Raw genomic sequence first — 24,761 nt, forward strand, 5'->3', positions numbered from 1 at the left:
TACAGAAAAAAATACCAAGGACTGGGCCACTCACACCGCCACGCCCCCCTGCCCTGGAGTGGACTGTTGACAGTCGCGTCGCTCAGGGCGGGGGGGCGTGGCAGCGTGGCGTTCTGAGGTACAGCTAGCAAGTCAGCAAAGCAATTCACCGCCAGACCACTAGGTGGAGTAACGTTTTTTGTCGAAGACAACCTTAGAGACACCTTCTTTGAGTGTGGCAGTCTTTGTCGACTGTTTATTACTTGTCCCTGATCTTTCTACACAGCTTCGTACACTCGTCAACCTGCAAACCGACGTCAGCCGAGATCTCCTTCCAAGAATTGCAGGTCATCTGCGTGTCCTTGTATTTAGTCAGTGACGGGTTATACAAGTGGTCATACTTTCAGATCTCTTCTGCCAAGTGCTCTTCTATTTGGTCCATATCCGTTCTTCTAAATCTTCCTTGGTTTCTGCCGGTATTATGGGGCATGAAACCCGAAATATGACTCTGGAAAGGATGTAGTTAGCGGACCAATCACAGCCTTGCGGGCTGCGTGAGGCTTGCGTAGCTTTGTCGTATAGTTACAAAAAGCATGCAAAAAATTTTTTTTTTAAATTTTTTTATACATTATATTTTTAGACATTGATGCGGGCCAATTAAAAATGGATGGCGGGCCGCAGTTGGCCCGCGGGCCGTAGTTTGGACACCCCTGATCTAAAGCCACAGCTATACTGGGTTCCGTTTCAGATTTTGTTAAGTGAATAATATTAAAAGGCCTACACAGGTTATTAGCTGAGGAACGCTTTGATATAAAGCCACACTGGTCTGGATTTGTTAGTTGTGGCAGGTATTGGCCAAGTCTGTTAGCCAGGGCCTAGGAAATTAATTTATAATCTGTATTTAACAATGAAATCGGCCGATATGAAGAGCATTTCAAAGGATCTCTATTTTTTTTATGAATAACAGTAATTATGGCTGTAGAGAATGACTCAGGGAGTGTTCGAGTCTTAGAGGCCAAGTTGATGACATCCATGAGAAGTAGGAGGGGTAAGTTTTTAAATTCCCTTTAAAATTCTGGAGGGAACCCATCTTCTCCTGGTGATTTGTTTGCTTGTAATGAGCCCAGAGCTTTTTCAATTTCTTTTTGTGTAAATGGCAGATCAAGACTATTTTGATCTTCTTGGCCAAGTTTGGGCAGCTCAATCATGGACAAAAATTCATCAATGTTACTCAGATTCTCTGGTGGTTCTGATGTGCATAAATGTGTGTAAAATTGTTTGAATGCATCATTAATTTCCGTTGGGTTATGTAATACAGAACCTGTTTCAGTTTGGATTGAATTAATCGTCCTAGAGGTTTCTTCTTTTCTCAGTTGCCAAGACGGAATTTTGTGCGCCTTCTCTCCCAATTCATAGTATCTCTGCTTGTTTCTTCGTTTTTTTTTTTTATTTTGTAAGTATGCAAAGTATTGTATCTAAGCTTTTTATTTACCAAAGACTGCTGTAGATCTTTAGACCTTGATTGTTGAAACTCCTTTTCTAGTTTCAAAATGTCTGCTTCCAATTCTTCTATTTCTGCCATGTATTTCTTTTTTATACTTTTGGTATAAGAGATTATTTGTCCCCTTAAAAAGGCTTTTAGTGTGTCCCATAATATAAAACTATTGGGAGAAGAAGCACAGTTTGTCTCACAGAATAGCCCAATCTGATCTCTTATAAATTTGCAGAAATCTGGCTTTTGAAGGAGAGTAGGGTTCAGACGCCACCTATAGATATTAGTAGTTTTTTCAGGCATATAAATGGATAGGGTCAGAGGTGAGTGATCTGATAATGTTCTAGACAAGTACCTAGATTCTACTGCTCTGTGGATCAGCTGTGTCGATAACAGGAAAAGATCAATCCGAGTAAAAGAGTTGTGGCGACCAGAGTAAAAAGAATAATCTCGGGTTTGAGGGTGCATTTGTCTCCACACATCAGTTAAGTTTAATTCCTTCATGAATTCTACTGTGATTTTGGCTGCTTCAGATTTTAATTACCTGATAGAGCTGACTTATCTAGAACAGGATCCAGGCAGAAATTAAAGTCACCCCCTATAAGAATGTTTTGCCGTCCTGCCGACACCTTCAGGAATATATCCTGAACAAATGACTCATTGTCATAATTGTGTGAGGTTCTGTCATTTTAGTTTGCTTTATTCGGTCTCTTTGTGTTTCTGATTCCTTTTTTAGTTTGTAGTCTTGTGTTCCTTGGGTGTTCACTTCCTGTCGGTGATTATCTTCCTCAAGTCCTCATGTGTTTCACCTGTGTCCAATTGCGCCTGTCTTCCCTGTGTATTTAAGCCACTGTGTTTCCCCTTGTCCGGTGTCGGGTTATACTCGTTACACGTCGTTTCACGTCGTCCTAATGGTTAGTTTGTGTCTGCTGTTTCGTCCAGCTTCCCTGTGCTTGTTGTCTTTGTTCTCTGTGCGCCTTGTCGCCAGTGCTTTGTGCTAGTGTTCCTGTTTTGTTTGTTTGTCTTGTTAAAAGACTTTTTGTCATATTTAATTACTTTTATTTGATACCTCTGCATCCTGGGTCCATCTCTCCCTAATCTAACCGTGACAAATTGGGTGCATAAAAATTTAAGAGGGTCCTGGGTTCTGAGTAAATCTGACAATTCACTAAAACATATCTCCCCAATGTATCAACAATGGTTTCTCCAATTGTTACAGGTGTGTTCTTATTTATCAAGATGGCCACTCCCCTGGCTTTAGAGTTAAAGGATGATGATATTACATGCCCTATCCAATCCCTTTTCAATTTTCTATGCTCCAGGGGCGTCAGATGGGTTTCCTGTATAAAGGCAATGTCTATTTTCAATTTTTTCAAATGTGTTAGTACCCTCTTTCGTTTAATAGGTCCGTTTAACCCATTCACATTGAAGCTCACAAATTTCACCACACTGTTTATCAATAGCAAATGATTCTACAGAGATATTGCCCCTTCCATAAGACAAATGTGTCCCCTACGACCAAATAGTGTAAAGTAAAGCACTGACCATATAAAAAACAATAGTAGACAAAAAAAAAGAGAACGGTAACATCCCTCCCCTCCCATCCCGCCTTGTGCCTCCCCGAACCTGGCACATAGAGCAGATGGTCAGCTGCCTTGAACAAATAGGTGCATCACCTCAGCGCAAACGTGAATTAAATGAAGAATGTCAGTGTATGGAAATACTCCCCTTCTCGTACATTATTCCTTTCCAGGGACTTCTCCGCCTCCTTCCGGTCCGCGAAGATCTTGGGCGCTTCGCCATCCTGGGGGTAAACATAAAGCTTGGCCGGGTATCGCAGAGTGTGTGTTATTCCATCGTTGCGCAGAGCCTGCTGCACTTCTCTGAAGGCGCGGCACTGAGCCATGACCTCGCTGATGTAATCCGGGAAGACAAGTACCTTGTCTCCCTTGTACTCCATGGACTGTTGTCTGCCGAGGCGAAGAATCAACTCCTATCCTGACAGTTTATTATGATCGGGTCAAACTGGCTGCGCCACGTTTTTGTGTCACAGATTCTCTGTTGTCACCGAGGGTTTAATTTGCCATTACTGAGAGCTTATAGTAAAATAAGAATGCAGGCTTGAACCGGGACATGTCCGTCTATTTTGCCACATTGAGTCTTGTGATTACAGGAAAACACAAGTCACCGACCAACCTTTCACAATAAGGCAACTAAATAAAATAGCTTACTTGCCTTCACACTGGGTGATGATCCATCGCGGAGCTACAGCTGAGTTTATACCAGTTTATACAGAGGGTTTATCTTGAGATGGACATAAATGTGTGTGTGAGATAGAGACAGGTTGCGCAAGAGAGAGCGAGAGAGATAGGGCGAGCATCAAAGAGAGAGAGAGAGAGATTGGGTGAGCAAGAGAGAGAGAGATCCTGTTGCCCTTAACCTGAAGTTTTTTACATAAGCTTTTAATATAGCTACAGCCTTTCTGAGGTTTCTGATGTATTCACTGTATTTCCTTGTAAAAAAGTAGTCATGTACTCTAAAATAAATACCAGAACTATACAATCCTATACCGTATGAAGCCATGCATTTTCCACTCATGCAAATGTTTCACAATAAAAATATTTAAAAAACAAATGAATGGATTCAGTCATCAGAAAAGCTGGAGATTAGAGATTACATTAATTCATAAATGAATACTTTACGTTGATGGGATGAAAGCTGTAAATTAAACATGGTGTTTAAGTTTCTGCAAATTAAAGAGTCTAGTGAAGTCGAGTGTCTTTTATTTTGCAGTAAACATTTTCTCAATGTATGTGTTTAAAAACTGTGTTGGTATTTTTAAGGTTGGCTTTATACTAATGAAATACCTGATTAAATGTTAAATAATGTTCTTTTTAGCACAATACTTGAAACAAACCTCATTTAACGATAGTAAAGTAACAGCAGGCAAAAGTCTGAGACATGAGAATTGAAATTGGTGAGATGTCATATTTACTCGTGCAAAATTGGTATGTATTGTTAATTAGTGACTACCCCAACAAAAAATAAAGATTAATTTGTACATTTGGGGTCTCATTTATAACCGTTGCATACGCACAAAACGGGGCCTGAAACGTGCGTACGCCACTTCTCACGCAAACGTTGGGATTTATAAAAACAAACTTGACGGGAAAATGTGTGTATTTCCACGCAAACTGTGACCAATGCGTAGGTACGTTTTGGAGACGGGAAAGTGGCGACGCAGACATGAGGTGGTGAACTGAAGCAGATTATTGATCCAATTCATATCTACATTAAAACCAACAGCTTAGTTTTTCTCGCAAGACATATCTGTTCCACACAAACCTTGTAATTAAAAAATAAATACAACAACTTAAAGCAAAATACGTTTAGATTCCATGTAACCGCAGAGTTACGGAGCCGAGTCATTAATAGGTTTTAATAATATCTTCTAACACTGTGCGTGTATCATCATATCACTGCAGTGAGCCATCAGGCGCACAGAGTGCACAGAGCACAGAGCGACCTGGAGATCACTTACAAGAATTGAAGAAACTTTCCAAACAATATCCCAGAGTGGAGGTAAGTATCCACAGATGTGAGGGAATCGGTCCGACGTCTAAATAAATAAATACTGCAGTGACAGTGGTGCGGGGATCTGCGTGATGTGTGCACGTGAATGGAAGGATGAGGAATAAGAGAGGATTCAGCTATGTCTGATCAGCTGATATAGATTCTACTGATCTGTGTTCTGTGATCTTTTTTTTACTTCAGGCTCCGTTCTTTCTCTCGTCTTCACTCTCACACATTGTGTTATCCACAGCAGAGTATCTGTGTATTTTCTTTATTAGTGACATCTCTGCTGTTCCATAAAATCCTTTCTTCACCTCCACCTAAATAACAAAGAACTCGATGTCAGTGTCAGAAAGTTTTGCTTCCTTTTTAAATAGCTTGATGCCGTGACTCCGTCAGGACTCACGGTGGAAACCCATTGGTCAGCAGCATCATTTAATATTCATGCCGTGCTTTGCATTGACCATTTATGGTTGAAAGTGGGCATGTGGAGGGTGGATTTAGAGGCAGACCCACGTACGAACGTTTCAAGGTGGACTGTGATTTTTAAAGCGAGCATTGCGTTCAGCTGTGCGTGTGCACGGTTTTCAGATTTTCTTTTGCGTACGCCATTTCCGGCTTTTGGACGTACGTACACCTTTAGTATGAATCCTACGCACTGTTTTATAAATGAGACCCCTGATCTTGTTATATTTTTTTAATTTCTTTTCAACTATGCATGAAGGACATCATGAATGGAGAGCGAAAGAGGGCCCACAGAGTCTGCTTGTTTATAGGGCCCAGAATATTGTGCCACACTCCTGGATGTGGCAGTAAATTATAGCAACTCCGAGATCAAAAGTTTATTTTAATCAGGACTAAAAAAGAGATGGCAGGAAGAATGGGACAGAGATAAAAAAGGAAGAGGTGATAGTATCAAGAATGACGTTTGGGCATACATATTTAAACAGCACCCTACAGACCATGAACAGGCATGACAAAGGCAGATGTGACAGTTGTAATGAGCAGGAAACAGTGAGCATATATTTTAGTAATAGTCTGTCCACAATATCATCGACAGAGATAGACACTTAAAACCTCACTCCAAAGAAACAATTTAACATTAAGCCAAAGAAATATACTACTGAGGGACTCAGTAATGTTGATGCAGGATATATAATATTCAGATTTTTAAAAAACACGAGTCTATCACATTCTGACTCACTCCTTTCCAGAAGGTGGCGGTAATCCACCGATAAGTTGTTTGCCAACCGCCATTCAACATAAGAAGAAGAAGAAGCAGAAGAAGAAGAAGAAGAAGAAGAAGAAGAAGAAGAAGAAGAAGAAGAAGAAGAAGAAGAAGAAGAAGAAGAAGAAGAAGAAGAAGAAGAAGAAGAAGAAGAAGAAGAAGAAGAAGAAGAAGAAGAAGAAGAAGAAGAAGAAGAAGAAGAAGAAGAAGAAGAAGAATTTGTTAGAGATCGGTCGGTTTTATTTACGTTCAGTCAGAGGCTTTTAATGCACAATAATGAACTATAGTGACTACGACTCTGACGGATATTCGTCTAATGCGGACGCAGACTACGTCCCATCAGGTGAGAACTGGCGCTTTACAAAACACTGGTTAGTTTCTACTGGAAAAATCCCCGAGGATCCAACTGACGGTCATTGTTGTGCTGATGGATCATGACCTGAGATCATCCCAGGCACATATGGAGCGAACGGGAGAAGTACCCCTTTATCATAATGGTCTTCCTTTGCTCGCACTTTTGGAATATGTGCTGAAATCGTTTTTGGATATTGGATTTCATAGTTTCTCATTTGGAGGGTTATTATCTTAAATTTAACGAACAAAGTAAATTATATGGAGCGATTCATTAGGAACGATTTATGTGATGATGTTAATAGAACTTCCTATGACCTACTGTTCTCTACACTTTGCACAAAGCACTTGTGTAGTTTTGGTAATGAAAAGGTGAAAAAGCTTCAGGTGGCACAATATGGACAATTGCAAGCCACATGTTTGTGGCTATAACAATACAAACCACCTTTCAAACTCTGCTGAGGAATTCGGAGACGTAGTCTGACACAGTTGATGAATAACTAAGTAAGTGTGATTGTCTGTTTGTATGTGAAGAGCGACAGAAACAAGTGGACACACACACACACACACACACACGCACACACACGCACAGCTCTAGAGGAAACGAAGTAACCCAGTACTAAACAATACAATCTTAAGAGCTGATATACAAAGCAAAATGGGTATTTTGCAATAAAATATCCTTAAATGAGTCTATATTGAATTGAATCTAATAGGAAATCAAAACAAGGCGGCCTAAGTTGGAATTGCATCGATTTGGGAAGTCAGTGGCGATACCCAGCCCTAGTCAAGAAAAGGTATAATATGTGTATTATGGGTGCCAAAAGGGGCAGTAAAACAATTTTTGTGCACCTCAATTTTGTGGTGGTGCACCTAAATGAAAAGTTTTGCAAACCATTGCAACCAATGTAAAAAGAGCCTTGCATATGTCACGTGAGAAGGAGACATTGTTTGATCGTTGGTGCTTATCTCAAGGAGTTAAAACCTTCGATCTTAAAGCTTTAGTGCTGATAGTAGCGTTTGAGAACTGTCTGTGTGAGTGAGTTGTGTGATGGAAATCTGAAAATACAAGAGAGAACCAGATTTGTCTTTGTGTATTTTAATAGAGGCTTTCTGCAGAAATGATCAACACAGAGAGTCACAAGGATCTTAGAGTGAAGATGCAGGACAGTCAAATACAAGGATCTTGTACAGGAGACAGTGTTTCCCCTAGGTTTACAGCTTTGGGGGGGGCGTCGTCGGTGGCGGCAGAGCGTCGCGGGGGGGGTCCGACACGGAAACAAAAACTTAATCTTGATGTTAATGTGTTTCTTTTAATGATTTTGAACTGTACATTGGATTTCTGACCGGCGGATGCTCAGACATGTGTTTGTCCAGTTTAGGGCTGGGCGATGTTATCACGATATGTTTTTCCATATTGATCGATCTCGATTCTTAACAAGATATGTAGTTTTTGATCAGTTTCCTGAAGCCGTCCCTCTCCACTGTGCTCAGGGGCATCATATCTGTAGCTAAACAATAAGTAATAGCGCTCGTTATATTTTTCCCCCGCTTCGATTGTTTTCATATGGGGCAATGGCTGCAAAACACGACTGGATGGACTGTTGTTTTGCTAACATAGCATCGCTAACGTTAGCGATGCTAACGGGAGACGTAGTGGTCTTGCCTGTCTCTTTGTTTGGTGTCGTGCAAACTTGAGCCCGCAGAGTCATACTCTCTGTGTAATCACTGGGATGGTGCCGTCTCAGGTGATTGAAAAGGTTTGTGGTGTTTCCCGTCCTGGCTGGTACTGACCGCCGGCATATTTTGTAGACCGGCTTCGTCTGCTCCTCGTCCTTTTAGCCGTATCCAAACCACGTCCACACAACTGACGTCGCGTTACGCTTTTTTCCGACAATGTCTTCGGTTCCGGGTGATGTAGGGATGTCGCTCTCACATTCGGCATTATTTTCGCTGTCCCCGACTTCAGTTTCACTCATTTTTTCAACTTCGTTCTCTCTTGTTCTCTCTCTCGCAACTGCAGCAGTTCTCACGATGGGAAGGGGGCGTGTCGTGTCCTGCCTGCAGACGGCAGCCGGCAGACTCCGACACTGTTGTTGCGCTTACTTTTGCCACGTGAGATCGAATACATGTCACGAGGAGATAATCGAAATCGATCAAAATTTTATCGCGATCCCGAATCGGGATCGAAAAATCGCCCAGCCCTAGTCCAGTTTGTCCTTTCTGTAGGACAGTCAGGGAGACTATAAATGGCCGGGTCTGGTTTCCTCTCACAACTGCCTGTTTATGCTGTCTACATGTTCGACATAACATTCCTAAAACCAAAAAGAATGTACTCTCTGAACTGTAATGTATCTATCTGGCTATCTGGCTATCTATTTATGCATGCATGCATGTATATATGCATGTATGTAATGTATGTATTTACTGACTTCCATACGTAATCTGGATTGCCGGAATCCGGAAAATTTTTTGGATCCGGTACTTATGTTTATCGGGTCTACACGAAGCCCTGTCACGAAAACACGGAAACGCTGGAGTGGAGTGGTTGAAATCGCTGTAAAGACGTCATTGAGCATGCGCATAAAGTGAAAGAAGACAAAAGTCGAGATCCTACTAGCAATCTTCCCATAACGACTTCTCTACCACCTGAAATCACTGTTACCATAGCAATCAAACAGGACTAGTTAAAATAGAGCACTTCGCCATAACCCTCGTTTGTGTTAAGTTACCGTTTTGAAACTTTGAAACCGTCTATAATTAAAAAAATTAAGTTACCAAGATCAGTCTTGTACAACCAGGGGGAGTATTTCCCCTCTGAAAGCCAAGCTGGGTCAGAACCTATCATCCGGTGGTGACTGAACAGATGCTTGTCTGGGGCAGGGCGTGTAGCACGTGGACTCTTCTCTGAACTCGGACCCGGAGCAGGAGAGCTGCTCCGGCTGCGGATATGTTTAACTGCTTCTCAGGTGGTTCATGCGACATGTTTTCAGATAGATGCTCTCTGTCCGCTGGTGGGAGGTTGCTCACCTGTGTGCGCGCACGTGTCTGTGTGTGCGCGCACGTGTCTGTGTGTGCGCGCACGTGTCTGTGTGTGCGCGCATTTGGATGGAACTCCGCCGTGCGCGCTACAGAGAGCAGAGGAGAACTCTAACCGCGCGACCATGTCGAGACAGAAATGCAAGCTATAGACCTGTCTTATAGGAAATGTAACCTTAAAATGATGTATGTAGAGATCTGGCGCTATATTAAAAAATACAAAATAAAATAAATAATTAACTTGACCTTCCAGGGGGGGCGGGAGGTGCCGTTGGGGGGGCGCAGCGCCCCCCTAATAGAATGGCAGGGGAAACACTGGGAGAACTAAGGCTGTCTCTCTGAGCCAGTTCAGACTGGTTCTGTAGGCGCAGTTTGAGAGAGGAATCAAAACACAGAAATCTGATTTACATAGGTTTCCTTTGGAGATACAGCAGACATAAATTCAGTTATTTGGAGAGTAAATATGTGATAAAAAGGTTTCAGGCCATAAAAGTATTTAGACATGTTGTATAGGTTTCAGGTCACAAACAGTTCAGGTCCTAAAATTCTTTAGACAGGTCTGCAAAAACTTACTTTTCAACTATAAAATAGATTTCAACCACAATTAGTTTTTAGTAATTTATCAGTTGCTACTTACCTTAACTTCCAAAAAGCTGCCAAATTGTCTGGCGCTGTGAAACTTGCAGATGAATATGTTCATACACATAATACAGTTTTGACTTGGAAAAGAAGTTCATAGCCTTTAGTTTATGCACACCTGAGGGTAAAATGGCAAAACATAGTAAGAAATATGGATACATTCATATGTAAAGTACATCAGAAAACTTTCAACAACTTTAGGTCAAGGAGGAAGATGTCTCCTTCAAAAGATTTTTGTATTAAATATTTTTACATCTCAAACTCGGGATGATTAATTTGTGGAGTTAACGCGTTAATTTTTTTAATGCATTAATGCATTGGCAGAGTGTCCAGCTCCATTTACCCATACCGCCCCCACTCACGCTCAGAGCGACACACGTAGTGAGATCAGAGCGTGTTCATGTTAAGCAGCCGGTAAGTGAATTTGTAAAAGAACAGTTAAATACAGAGTTTCTCTGCTCACAGCTGCTCAGTGATAAGCGCCGCTGCATCATGATCAGAGCAGAAACTGCAGTTTGTTTGTACCAAGCTGGATTTTCTGTGTCCTCCACTCTGGCCTGCTCTCACTTGAACTAATAAACACTCATCACTAGTTATCACGACCTGATCAGTACCTGAAGTCACTTAGTGTTTGTTTGATTCGCTTGAGTTTGATAAAAAAAAAATTCTAAATGACATTATCCTATGTTTGGTCAGAGGCAAAGAAACAGCCAAATTTAATTATGGTGTGGTATGTTTTTTTAAATTATTTTTTTGTTATCTTACTAACTATCATTTAGACTTGCCATCCATAAAAAAAGTTAAATGTATATATCCGTCTTCTGTCATTTATCCTTCCGTTCCCACAACAATATACATGTAGAAAATTGGAATTTTTCGGGCATATAGAAATGGTGATTATTCTTGATGTGATTAATCTGATTAAAGATTTGAAGCGTTTGACAGCCCTAATATATATACATATACACAGTGAAGGAAATAAGTATGTGATCCCTTGCCCATTTTATAAGTTTGCCCACTGACAAATAGGGCTGCAACTAACGACTATTCTGATAGTCGATTAGTCACCGATTATTGAAACGATTAATCGACTAATCGGATTATGAATGACACAAATTCTCAATTGCTATTATTTAGCAAGCAGCTTTTAAATTTAGCTTGAGGTTGTTCGAGGCATGTGATGACTGAAAATAAAGACAATAAAGATTGATACTTCATTCAAAAAAAAGTCTTTTAATAAACTTTGCTGCATATAAGGGTACTGTTGACACAAAAGCAAAGAAATCTAGTTTTTGTCCATTTAAAACCAAGGACAGGCAAAGTGCTAATAAAAAAATATAATTTAAGTTTCCCTTCTTACTGTGAACCAATAACAGGCTAAGTGCTGGTACTAAAAATAAATTAAAAATCAAGTATCCATTTTTCCTGTAATAAAAAAGTGGACATGGAAAGTATCAGCAATATAAACATCAACAAACGAAACTACAGTCTTCTTCGGACTAAATAATTGTGATTAAAAAAAGACGTTTGTCAGGCAATAATATAACATTTCGCTTTTAAACTCGTTAAAAAAAAGTTTAAACCATATTGTTGTAATGGATTCCAGAATCCTGCGCAAGTATATAGCAAGCTAGCTAACAGGCTATCTGACAGAGGCGAGTCCGCATCGTCTCCGTTACGATGTCACACGTGCCTCCTCCTCACACGCGCGTGTCCTGCTTCCATGGAGAGCAGGTCCGCTGTGCAGATATTGCAGGTAGTTTTTCTCGGGCCATGTCAAGAGTGTAGTTCTCCCGAACTTTTTACTTCCTGGTGCGCGAGGCTATGCGCGAGGCAGCGACGCTGCCATTGGTCCATGTTTCGTCGCTATTGCACATGCGCGTCTTTCACAGATAGGAAGGGAGCGAGATGGCTCACTCCACCTCCGGTAAAACAACCTTTAGTTCTGCTGTGCGGCACGAGAAACACGCTATGACGTCACCAACGATTCTTCGACGAGTAAATTCTTCGGCGACTATTTTTGTCATCGATTTTTGTCGACGATGTCGACTAATCGTTGCACCCCTACTGACAAATAAATGAACGGCCTATAATTGTAATGGTAGGTTTATTGTAACATTGAGACACAGAATTTCAAATAAAAAAAATCACAACGTATAAAAGTTATAAATTGATTTTCATTTGATTGTGTTAAAACAATATTTGAACCCCTAGCAAAACAGGACTTAGTACTTGGTGGAGAAACCGCTGTTGGCAAGCGCAGATGTCAGACATTTCTTGTAGTTGGTCACCAGGTTTGCACACATCTCAGGAGGGATTTTAGTCCGCAACTTTTTGTTGTGCTGAGGGTAGGGGTGCAACGATTGATCTATGTCGTCGACAAAAATCAATGACAAAAATAGTCTGACGAATTTACTCGTCGATGATTCGTTGTTTATGTCATAGCGCGTGTTTCTCGTGCCGTACAGCTGAACTAAACGTTGTTTTACCGGAGGTGCTGATCGAAGTAGCTGAGGAGTGAGCCATCTTGCTTCCTTCCCATCTCTGAAAGTCGTGCATGTGCAATAGCGACAAAACATGGACCAATGGTGGTGTCCGTTCCATCGCGTACCAGGAAGTCAAGTAAAGGAGTTCTTAACCCTTAACATAGCCTGAAAAAAACTACCTGCAATATTTGTAAGGCGGACCTGCTTTCCATGGAAGCATGACACGCACATTTGAGGAGGAGGCATGTTTGACATCGTAACGTAGACGATGCGGACTCGCCTCAGTAAGATGTTATACATAAACGTATACACCTGTGCGCAGGATTCTAGAATCCATTACAAAAATATGGTTTAAATTTTTTTTTAATGAGTTTACAAGCGTAATGTTATCCTATTGCCTGACAAACCTTATTTTAATCACAATTATTAAGGCCGAAAAAGACTGTAGTTCCGTTTGTGGATGTTTATATTGCTGATACTTTCCATGTCCACTTTTTTATTACAGGAAAAATGGATACTTGATTTTTTTATTTATTTTTAGTATCAGCACTTGGCCTGTTCTTGGTTCACAGGAATAAGGAAAACTTGAATTTAAATTAATTTTTTTTATTAGCACTTTGCCTGTCCTTGGTTTTAAATGGACCAAAACTAGATTTTTCTTTGGTTTTGTGTCAACAGTACCCATATGCTAGCCTGACGCTGTCATACTAATAATTCTATTCAGAATATGAGTCTGAGACCGCTCCATTGGGCTGTGATTATGGGGCGTGTTTCAACCGACCAGGAAAAAAAATGCCTCTTCGCTCAATTGGATAGACCTACAACCAATCAGAGCAACGTAGTATGTGACGTATGTTGAGCGTCCCATCTTCTTCGCGACCATCGGGGCCAGCTGATAAATTAAACTTTTTCCGAATCCCATAGGAAGGACGGCAAAAACATCTTTTCGATCTACAAATGCCTTGATCACGTTTCTCTGTTCCTCTTTCAAAATGAATGCGCTGTCGATGTCTCCTAAAACAGACTCAATGGCCGCATCTACACATCTCAGCTCTCCAGCGGCAGGCATGTTTGTGGAAAACAAAGTCAACCCAAGCGCTCTTTGAAGACGTAGTTGATTATGTAACTGTTGATCATCTGTCCATCATCGTATAAAGCCCGCCCTGACAACTTGATTGGTCCGAACAGCTTCTGTTCGAAGATAATTTCTCCCCAACGGAGCGACTCCAGACCGAACTTCCCGACCGAAAATGTTGTGGGCGGGGCTAAGTTTGTTTATTAAAATTCTTTTTTTTTAATGAAGTATCGATCTTTATTGTCTTTATTTTCAGTCATCACATGCCTCGAACAACCTCAAGCTAAATTTCAAAGCTGCTTGCTAAATAATAGCAATTGAGAATTTGTGTCATTCATAATCCGATTAGTCGATTAATCGTTTCAATAGTCGATGACTAATCGACTATCAGAATAGTCGTTATTTGCAGCCCTAGCTGAGGGAAGAAGGTTGTTGCCCAATATTTCACGGTTCATGGTCCCATCGATCATCCTCTCGATGCAGATACATCGTCCTGTCCCCTTAGCAGATAAACACCCCCAAAGCAAAATGTTTCCACCTCCATGCTTGACGGTGGGGATGGTGTTATTGTCATCATTTATCTTACTCCAAACACGGCAAGTCAAGTTAATGCCAAAGAGCTTGATTTTGGTCTCATCTGACCACATCACCTTCTCCCCAGCCTTCTCTGAATCATTCAGGTGTTCATTGGCAAGCTTCAGACGGGCCTGTACATGTGCCTTCTTGAACAGGGGGACCTTACAGGCGCTACAGGATTTTAATCCACAATGAAATAGTGTTTTACCAATGGTTTTCTTGGTGACTGTGGTCCCAGCTGTCTTGAGATCATTAACAAGTTCCTCCCGTGTAGTTCTATGCTGATCCCTCACCTTTCTCAAGATCATCAATACCCCACGAGACTAGATCTTGCGGGGAGCCTCAGACCGAGGGCGATTGATGCTAATTTTGTGTTTCTTCCATTTCCAAAAAATCACACCAACAGTTGTCTACTTCTCACCAAGCTGCTTGCCGATGGTCTTGTAGCCCATTCCAGCCTTGTGCATGTCTAAAATCTTGTCCCTGCAGTCCTTAGACAGCTCTTTGGTCTTGCCCATGGCATACAGACAACGAGCTGAGATTCGGAGTACTTTCTTAAAGTGAAGGGACTAATCTAACCGGTGGGAGCCAGAATTATTGCTGTTTGGTAGGGGATCCAATAATAACCTCCCTCAATCACATGCAAATCAATTTATCACTTTTATATGTTGTGATTTTCTGGATTTTTTTACAATTATAGAACGTCAGTGGGAAAACTTACAAAATCGGCAAGGAATCACATACTTATTTCCTTCACTGTATACAGACACACAAAATAAATCATCCTACTCTTTAATTTGATCTTCAATTTCTCTAACCTGTTCTTCTCATTCTTTTTTCTCCTTAGATGATAATTTAAGCGAGGATGACATTAACCAGTGTTTAAAGGAGGACCCTCTGTACGCAGATGATGTTGTACCAAATCCTGATGATGTCAGCAAATCAAAAAGGAAGAAGAAGGCCATCAGCATGAGGTGAATGTAGTTTCATTGACTCTCCTCAATGTCTTTAATAATTGATTAGAGTTAGTAAAGTAAGAGATATATTTGGCTTTTCTTAGTAAAAGTAGGTGGTACTAATCAAAAAGACTTGCATTCACTGATGTCCTTGAAATATACAATTCACAGAAAGAGGAAGAAAGGAGTACTAAAATTCGAGATGGAAGGAGGGGATAGAGGTGAAGCACAAGAGTCCCATCCAGCACAGGAAGAGATGGTCAAACCCAGAGGGGAAGGGGATGTTGATGAAGAGAAATCGAAGAAAAAATCTGAAGACCTCTGGGTGAGATTCCTGTCTGATGTTGGATCCAGACCCAAACAATCCACAGATAATGCACAGTCAAGTACCACACAGAAGGTAAAGATACCTGGTGTATATTCTAAACCCAAAAGTATAACTTAAGCTGCTTTTAAGCTTTTTTTCAGGCAAAACACATGCAACACTTCAAAATGCATGTGCTCGGGCCTGCCCAGTGCTGCTTTGCAGTCCTAGAAATTTTTGAAATTGTATTTTATTTATATTTTAAAACTCTTACAAACAACCGGAATTCTCTTCTTAATCTTTCTACATCAGTCTTGTGTTATTATTTTCTTAAATCCTTTGTTGAAAAATGTATATATGTATATATATATATATATATAACATACAGATTTTAAAGATCCAGTACTTCAATATTTAGGGCTCGAGCACCTACAGTGGGAGGCCCTATTGTATTTCGAAGGATTTGTATTCCCCTTTTGGGCTTTTTCAGGGCCTTGAAATGCTCAAATTCTTACCAAAGTTTGCACGAAATTCAAAACCCTACAAAGTCTTTGAATTCTGGAGTAATTTTAATTGGGCGTGGCAAAATGGCTCAACAGCGCCATCTAAGGAAAAGCCCCTCAGTTAGCTTTCACCGATCTTCACAAAAGTCATAGCCCAGGTGTATCATGACTAGACAAAAAAAACAGTCTGAGGTGCAATGGGAAAAACGCAACAGGAAGCCCACCATTTTGGATACAGTGGCCATTTTGGCTGTTTTCTAAATATTTTCTTTGACGTACTTGCCCCAGGGTTTTCATCAGATCAACTTCACATGGACATGAGTGTCATCACAACCAGATGGAGATATAAACTACCTTGAATTTAAAGTTTTCATCACACGAGAGTGTGACAAAACCCCGGCCTGATTACATCTACACAGAAATTATGAATTAAAATCACAGCGCCCCCTGGTGGCAACAGGAAATGTCTTGTATTTGGAACATCTTACACTTGGAAGTATTCCTCCTCATCACTGACCGCAACCATGTCAAACTTTGTCAAAAGTGTCTCAAGACATTGATAATGGCATAATATTACTGTGACTTTTCGTCAAACGCCATATTAAGGCTCCATTATGCTTCTATGTATCAGTTTCTCGGAGAGGGTTGCACGGAGAGTGGAGAGTCTTTTTGATTTTTACTTGTCCGACGACTGTAGGTTGAAAACAATTCACCGCCAAACCCATAGGTGGCGCAACGGAAGACGAGCTCAGAGAAGCCTACCACATTTCTGGGAAGAAGAAGTCCACGTGTGTTTGTTTACCTCTGTCGGCTTGTCTCCCACACACTGAACCATGGCAACTAACAGAACTAAATAAAGTGACACCCAGCGGGTCAAAATGCTGATGTTATCGTTTCTTAGCGCAGCGGTTCCCCGGTCTTGTTTCCCAACTGTGTTGCTGATTCCACAGCTTGAATCTGCTTGAGGTTACATGGAGCTAGCTAGCTTCCCCCCCAGCTTCCACACACAGTCAGCAGGGACTCCCGGCACTAACTACTACCCAGTGTTTGCTTCTAACCTGACGGTATTATAGAAACAGTGTCATGATAGAAGTGGAATTAAAGTCGTGACAGCGGGTTTTTGCACCGTTACCACAGCAGTTAGCATGGTGGCTAGCCCGCTAGCCTAGCACGCTAGCGCCTTTATGAAAGCTCGTTATAACCGTATGTGACCGTGCACACATGCAGTCAGTGCTCTTACGAGCCACCGTCAGCCAGACAACTCCGCCGGCTTAACACACACGTCACATTAATCGTAGAATCGTAGTTGTGTTTGGGTTTCTGTGACACAGGGAAGGAAGCAGGAAGTTTGAGGTCCGGAAATGTGAAATACGGAAATTACGTCATACGAAATAATGTCGTTCGCGGACCAATCACAGCCAAGGGCTGTCCGTTGGGTCTCCGAAATAAACACGGACAGTTAGAAAAATCAGAGGTGCACGAAAAGCTCTCCGAGGCGCTCGGAGAGGGCGTTCCACGACGGATAGGGCGTTCTTATCTATCCGTTTTAGAAAAGACGGAGATTCATAAATTGGCCTTTAGTAGCGCTGCGTCAAAGTTCATCAATTTGCTGTTAAACACGAAATTGCTGTAACTTCAGTGTTCATGCTTCAGTGTTCCTCAAAATACATTTGTGTAACAACAGCACCCCCTGAAGATATTTATATGGTTTTAAGGAATGGGCGTGACAAAATAACCGACTAGCGCCCCCTAAAGTGAAGCCCCTGCACTAAGATTGGCCGACATGTACAAAAAACTGACATTTGTCTTTTCATGACAAACAAATAAGTCTAATGAATTTGTCCTTGGTCTTTCATTAGATCAACTTCAACTTCTGTGAATGTTATCTCAACAAGATGGAGATATGAACTACCTCGGTATATATGATTTCATTACACGGTGTGACCGTGGCGTGGCGCAACATTTTGATGATTCGCCAAAAAAGAGGGATTTATTATAACTCCTCTGTGCATTGTTATTTCAACCTCAAACCTCATTCACACATTCACAGTCCCGCCCTGATCAGATCCATATCAATATTGACTCATCATTACAGCGCCACCTGCTGGCTACAGGAAGTGGCATGTTTTACACTTTGATGAACTGCTCTTGGTTGCTTTACAATATACATATGAAGAACACTTTATAAGTTTCATAAGCAAATAATTCTTTGTTGTCAGTTTGCTTTAATGTCACAGTGTCAGTGAATCCTCTGATGTCTTAGATGCAAAGATGAAATATTTATACAATCTGAAGAGAGAAAAGAGTGTTTTTGACCTGAACAGATCTATGAGTCTAGTATAGTGATAGCGATAGCACCACCTACTGCCAAAAGGAGGTAAGCCTGGTTTTAAAACTAAATTCAATTTTGATAAAGTTTTCACTATCGGGTCTAGCTTGATGGGGTGGACCGTAATGCAGGATTAGTGAGCGTGGTCCAGCGGTGCATGACAGACGCAGGAAGTGACGCATTCATCCTTGCCGCAGTGCGCAAAACGCATGCAATGCAGAGACGTGAGCTTGGTCATTGATCGCTCTCTCCACCAACCGTAAGAGGCTTCAAAATGCGTGTGCTAGGGCCTGAGAGTGCTACAACTTAGCCCTATCCAAATTTTTTGTAAATACCAATGAAAACGAAAAAACACACATACAATAAAAAATAAAACAACCACAACAGTAATAAAATAAATAAATAAAAGAGAAAAATGTATACGAATAAAACCAAGTACAAACAAGCCCGTTCTACCACCCTCCCACCCAGATAACCTTAACAATTAGGTACGGTTCTGTAAAACAGTAGTTGTGCTGTGAAGCTACAGGTTGTTAGACCAGTGATTTTCAACTGGTGTGCCGCGGCACAATAGTGTGCCGTGAGAGATCATCAGGTGTGCCGTGGGAAATTATCTAATATCTAGTGTTGCACCGATGTATTGGCCGAACATCGGTAGCGGCCGATATTCTCCTCAATTACTGACATCGGCACATCGGTAATAATCTTGACTTTAACAGATATCATTGGCCGATGTTCATTTGTGGTTAAACTGCTGGGCATGTGCTGTGGCTGGGGGAGCAGTCTCCCCGTTGCCCTCCTCTCCACGCCGGCGTAGGCTCGGTGTGCAGCCCGCCTCTACGTTTTTTTTGGGGGGGGGTCCATGTCCGCTGCACCTCACGGCGTCGCTTGTGTGGGGCTTTCTTCCTCTTGGACCGCGGGGTGGGTCTGTCGGCGGTGCGGAAGGCGGGTACCGGTTTGAGGGGACCTGGTACGGCGGGCGGCGGCGGCGACTCTGGACGTGTGTCGGGCCCTTCTCGCGGTCACCTCAGCTACGCCGCCAGCTGGGGTAACCCTCCGTTCGCGCAGGGGGCCCCTCCGGCGGTGCGCCTCGGCTGGCGCCTAGCAACTGGTGCGGACCAGGGGAATCCGACTGTTTAATTAAAACAAAGCATCGCGAAGGCCCACGGTGGGTGTTGAAGCAATGTGATTTCTGCCCAGTGCTCTGAATGTCAAAGTGAAGAAATTCGCCGGTAAACGGCGGGAGTAACTGTTGGCACTCAAAACAGGTCACTCTGAGGAGGGCTGTTTTAGATAGGGTAAAAAGGGTGCTGGTTTAAATGATCCTTGTGGTATTTTGACCAAAATATGTTACAGACATTTCATAAGACCCCAAGGAACCATATGATAAAATGGGCATAATATGTCTCCGTTAAATAAAGTTTAGTTAAATCAAAGATTGTGTCATAAATCTGATTCAATTTGTGCTCATTAAAAGATAAGAGTAATAAAGGGTTGAAATAATTCAAAATAGTGCTTTATAATACATTTAGAAACTATATTACTTGTACCGGTTAGGCCATAGAGTGTCATTTTGTGTCATTTTGGTTGGTGTGCCCCAGGATTTTGTAAATGTAAAAAATGTGCCAGAGAGAGTTAGACAGACAGAGGACCAGCTAAATTAATATACAAAACAGAGAGGTCAGTCTCACTCAGGAGGCAAAGTAGACAGATTGTTAAAATAAAAAGTTAAAGGTTTCCATTTCTTAATAAAATGATCCTTGATACATGTTACATTTTTCAAGGCTCAAGAAAACATTATTTCCTTTAGACAGCAAGACTGAGATGGTGAGATAAGAGATTTCCACGCAAGCAGAACTCTATGGTGTGCCAAAAGAGTGGTGAAGGCAAGCATGTCTGTTGCTTTAGTCCCATATTCTGTAGATTTGACTGGCACTCCAAAGTAACTAACCCTAATGCAATTGCCACCTGGATCTCCTCTAATTCTACAGTCCGGTTTAGCTCAGCATTGTGTTATAGGTAGATGTAGAAGAGTGGTTGAGCTTGGTAGAAAAACTCTCAGGATGTCTTGGAGATGTAGTTTGTATGATGGGAATTTTTATTCTCCCAAAAAGAAGGCCCAAAAGGGCAGAATTAATAATGAAAATATTAAATAAGACAAAAGAGCGTAAAACAAATACTCTGGCCTCCAAAGATCTGTGTTGAGCTTGTGATGTGTTTGGTGTCGTGGTCAAGACTGTTAACTTCATTAAACGTAATGCCTTGAATACGCGCCTGTTTTTATCCCTATGTCAAGACTTGGGAGGTGAACACAGCTCTCTCCTTTATCACTCAGAGGTGCGATGGCTGAGTCGTGGTGCGGTGCTCGCCCGTGTGTTTGAACTACGTGGTGCTATCTATGATTTCTTGTGCCAGAAGAATTGTACTGATCTGGCCTCTAAGTCCAATGATAGCCACTGGTTAACTAAGCTGGCGTACCTCACAGATGTTTTTGCGGAGCTTAACAATTCGAACAGCTCCATGCAAGGGAGAGATGCAAACGTCATGCAGCTCTGCGAAAAGCTTGACACATTCGTCAAAAAAATGTCAAGGTAGATAGAACGAGTGGAGATTGGTAACTTGGCGATGTTGTCTTCAGTTGAAGAATACTCTGACAGCACTGACATCAACGACACTATATTTGAGCAAACTTGTGCGTCAATTCCAAAAGTACTTCACTGATTAGGATGAGTGGCGACGTGACAGCAAGTGGATCTTGCTCCCATTCAGTGACGATGCAGCAGTAGGGTCAAGTCTGATGGCTGTGGAAGAGGATCAGCTGATTGAGATGTCCACAGACTCTGTCAGGAGGAATATGTATGACACACAGCCCCTTGTTAAGTTCTGGATAAGTTGCCACACAGAATTTCCACAGCTTGCTGCAAAAGCAATGAGATGTCTTTTGCCCTTTCCAACAACCTACCTGTGTGAGAGCGTTTTTTCTACACTGGCGTTCTTGAAGAATAAGTACAGGGCAAGGCTTGAACCAGAGAATGACATGAGACTGTCGCTGTCTACCATTTCGCCACGAATAGACATGCTGTGTGGACTTCACCATGCCTAGATATCACACTGACAGGTCTTTCCCTCTCTCCACAAACACACAGAAGTACTACTCACCCACCACCCTCCCCCACAACACTAGCAGTAGGTGGTATTTGCTACTGGTGATCATGAGGTTAAACTTAAGTAGGCCTCAATTGTTTGTTTGATATTGTATGATTATCATTTGTGACATATACTTTGTCATCTTCCCTCTTCAGTTGTAGCCCAAGTTTATGTTGATTGTTATTGATCACCGTAACTTTAACGTTCTCTCAACATGTCAGCTACATGTCTGTACATTTAAGTCATGAACGTTATATATTGATGTACATATGGTTCTGAGATGCAGTACAACTATAAACTGCATGTTAATTTTGTTTTCAATTCTTAAGCACTGAAAATCAACCGTTTTTGTTGTTTTTTACACAGATTTTTCTAGATTTGTTTGAGGTTTTTAAGTAAATATATCTAGATTTGTTTGAGGTTTTTAAATAAAACCAACATGGAAAACCAAATGTTTAAACTTCCTCCCATCCACATGCACGCATGCACACACACACGTAGGCACGCGCGCACGTATCAGTGGGACGCGGATTACTTTCTAGTCCCTGGGACAAAACCAGTTGAAAACCCCTGATGTAATCCATTGATTTCAACAATGTAACTGTATTCTGAATACCATCTACTTAAATTGTAACTGTAACGGAATAAAGTTACTCATAATTTGTATTCTAAATACGTAACAACGGTACATGAACACTTGAAACTAGGGATGCACCGATCCGCTTTTTTCCCCTCCGATACCGATACCGATATCTGAGGTTTAGTATCGGCCGATACCGATCCGATACCGATACTTATTAAACAGTCGGATTCCCCTGGTCCGCACCAGTTCTGAGTCAGCTGCTAGGCGCCAGCCGAGGCGCACCGCCGGAGGGGCCCACCCGCGCGACCGGAGGGGGCCCCCCGGGCGACGTAGCTGAGGTGCAGCGGCGGCGACTCTGGACGCGTGTCGGGCCCTTCTCGGGGATCACCTCAGCTACGTCGCCCGCTGGGGGCCCCTCCGGCGGACACCACCCAGCGGTCCCAAGAAAATGAGAAAAAGCCCCCCGCACCAGCGACGCCGTGAGGCGCCACTGGACCCCCCCCCAGTGTGCTGTTAAACTCATAAGTGACACGGGGGAGCTGATCCTTTCGCTCGCTGCATTTTGTAAACACGGCCTGTTGCTTGCGTATGACGTCACTCACAGCGCACAGCATAGAATTACACTGAATAGATCCGCCGATATGGATCGGCCCATTGTCACCGATACCCGATCTAGAAATTTCTTCAATATCGATACCGATACAAATATCGGATCGGTGCATCCCTACTTGAAACATGCCCCATAATCACAGCCCAATGGAGCAGTATCAGACTCATATTCTGACTAGAATTATGAGTATGACAACGTCAGGCTAGTCATTTTGATCTGTCCCTTAACGTCTGTAGTAATCAGTTTTCCCGTACTACGGTTCGGATTGTAGGCTTACCCCATACGAAGTCAAACACAAAAATAGAATAAAAATTGTAAATATGGAGATTTATTATTACAGAGTAATGTCATAGCTGAAATGTTCCATTAGACAAAATTAAGAAAAGAGATTATTTAATTGATTATAAAGCAGTGTAACAATGTACTCCCCATGTCCAAAAGCTTTCATTAAAGGGGCAGTGTGTAAGATTTAGGTGGAAAGGATCTATTGACAGAAATTTCATATAAATTAGAGTGAAGTTTTCAAGAGTGTGTTTCATCTAAATTATACAAATTGTTGTTTTATTTACCCTACCCTTTTATATTGAAATACTTTCAGCGGGGGGGTGGGGGGTCCTCTCTTTGAAGGCTGCCATGATTCTTGTAGTAGCCCAGACTGGACAATGTAATCACCCTTTGAGTTTTTATGAAAACTGAAGGTTACCACAGGCTCCCTTAATGTTTGGAAGGGGCGAATGAGGTGAGGGGTATTCAGCTGCAACATGACACTTCACCACTTTATGTCCCTAAATTCTACACATTGCAACCTTAAGTACACCTGCCATTTACCATTGCTAATAAGATATTCACTCAGACTTGATCACTATTGGAACATGTCATTGATACATTTTCTCTGGTTGTGTCCCAGCTAACTTTTAAACATGCTGTTGTGCAGCCCTTGTTAAAAAAGGAACATCTCTGATCTTTCTAACTTCAGGCACATTTTGTCATTTTGTTTCATGGAGAGCGTAGTTATCATGCAGCTGCAAACATTTGTAGTTACAATAATAAATTCCAGTCTGGGTTTAAACCTTGTCATAGCACTGAAACTGCTCTTTTAAGAGTTTATAACGATCTGATTTTAACTGTTGATACTCCATGTTAGATCTGCCCCCTCTCTTGCACACTTCAAATCATTTTTAAAACATCTCTTCTCTTTGGCATTCAATTTTAGTTGAGAACGTTTTTATCTCAGCAGGTTTTATTATTTTTTTATTTATAGGTCAGAGCACTGACAGGCACTGACAGACATGAGGCCCTATTGAAATTGTAAGGATTATTATTAGGGCCCGAGCACTGAACACGTTGGGAGGACCTATTGAAACTGTAAGATGGAACGCAGCCCCTAGGTTTCCCTTTGACTGATCTTCACAAAAATCGTAGCCCACATATATCATGACCAGACAAACAAAAAAGTCTCAAGGAGCATTATGAAAAATGCAATACAAAGCCCGCCATTTTGAATTTAGTGGCCATTTTGGCCATGTTCCACATTTTTACTTTGAAGTACTTGTCCCAGGGCTTTCATCAGATCAACTTCAAATTCGGATGAGTGTCATCACAACAAGATGGAGATAAAAACTGATTCAGAGATTGATTTTTCGTCACACCGTTTGACCGTGGCGTGGCATCAAAGTTTGATTAAACGCCATCAAAACACCAGGTTCTGTATCTCGGACATATTTGGTCCAATCGAGTCAAAACTAGACATGTAAGACAAGAGTCCCGTCCTGATGACATCTACATAGAAATCATGACTTTAAATCACAGCGCCCCCAGATGGCAACAGGAAATGTCTTGTAGTGTTTCCTCCTCATCCACTGACCGCAACCATGTCAAACTGTGCCAAATG

General features: G+C 41.8%; 1 protein-coding gene across 1 annotated transcript in view; it reads left to right on the top strand.

Annotated features, from left to right (window-relative positions):
- Positions 1–6,436: 6,436 nt before the first annotated feature.
- The window catches only part of cfdp1 (craniofacial development protein 1), a 35,815-nt gene continuing 17,490 nt past the window's right edge, over positions 6,437–24,761 (top strand). The window contains exons 1-3 of the mRNA XM_061076478.1: positions 6,437–6,615; positions 15,286–15,412; positions 15,566–15,794. Coding sequence (XP_060932461.1) covers positions 6,549–6,615; positions 15,286–15,412; positions 15,566–15,794 — 423 coding nt within the window. The 5' untranslated portion in view covers positions 6,437–6,548. The remainder of the gene's footprint in view (positions 6,616–15,285; positions 15,413–15,565; positions 15,795–24,761) is intronic.

Source organism: Limanda limanda, chromosome 8 (genome assembly GCF_963576545.1).
Source record: "Limanda limanda chromosome 8, fLimLim1.1, whole genome shotgun sequence".
NCBI classification, from domain to species: domain Eukaryota; kingdom Metazoa; phylum Chordata; class Actinopteri; order Pleuronectiformes; family Pleuronectidae; genus Limanda; species Limanda limanda.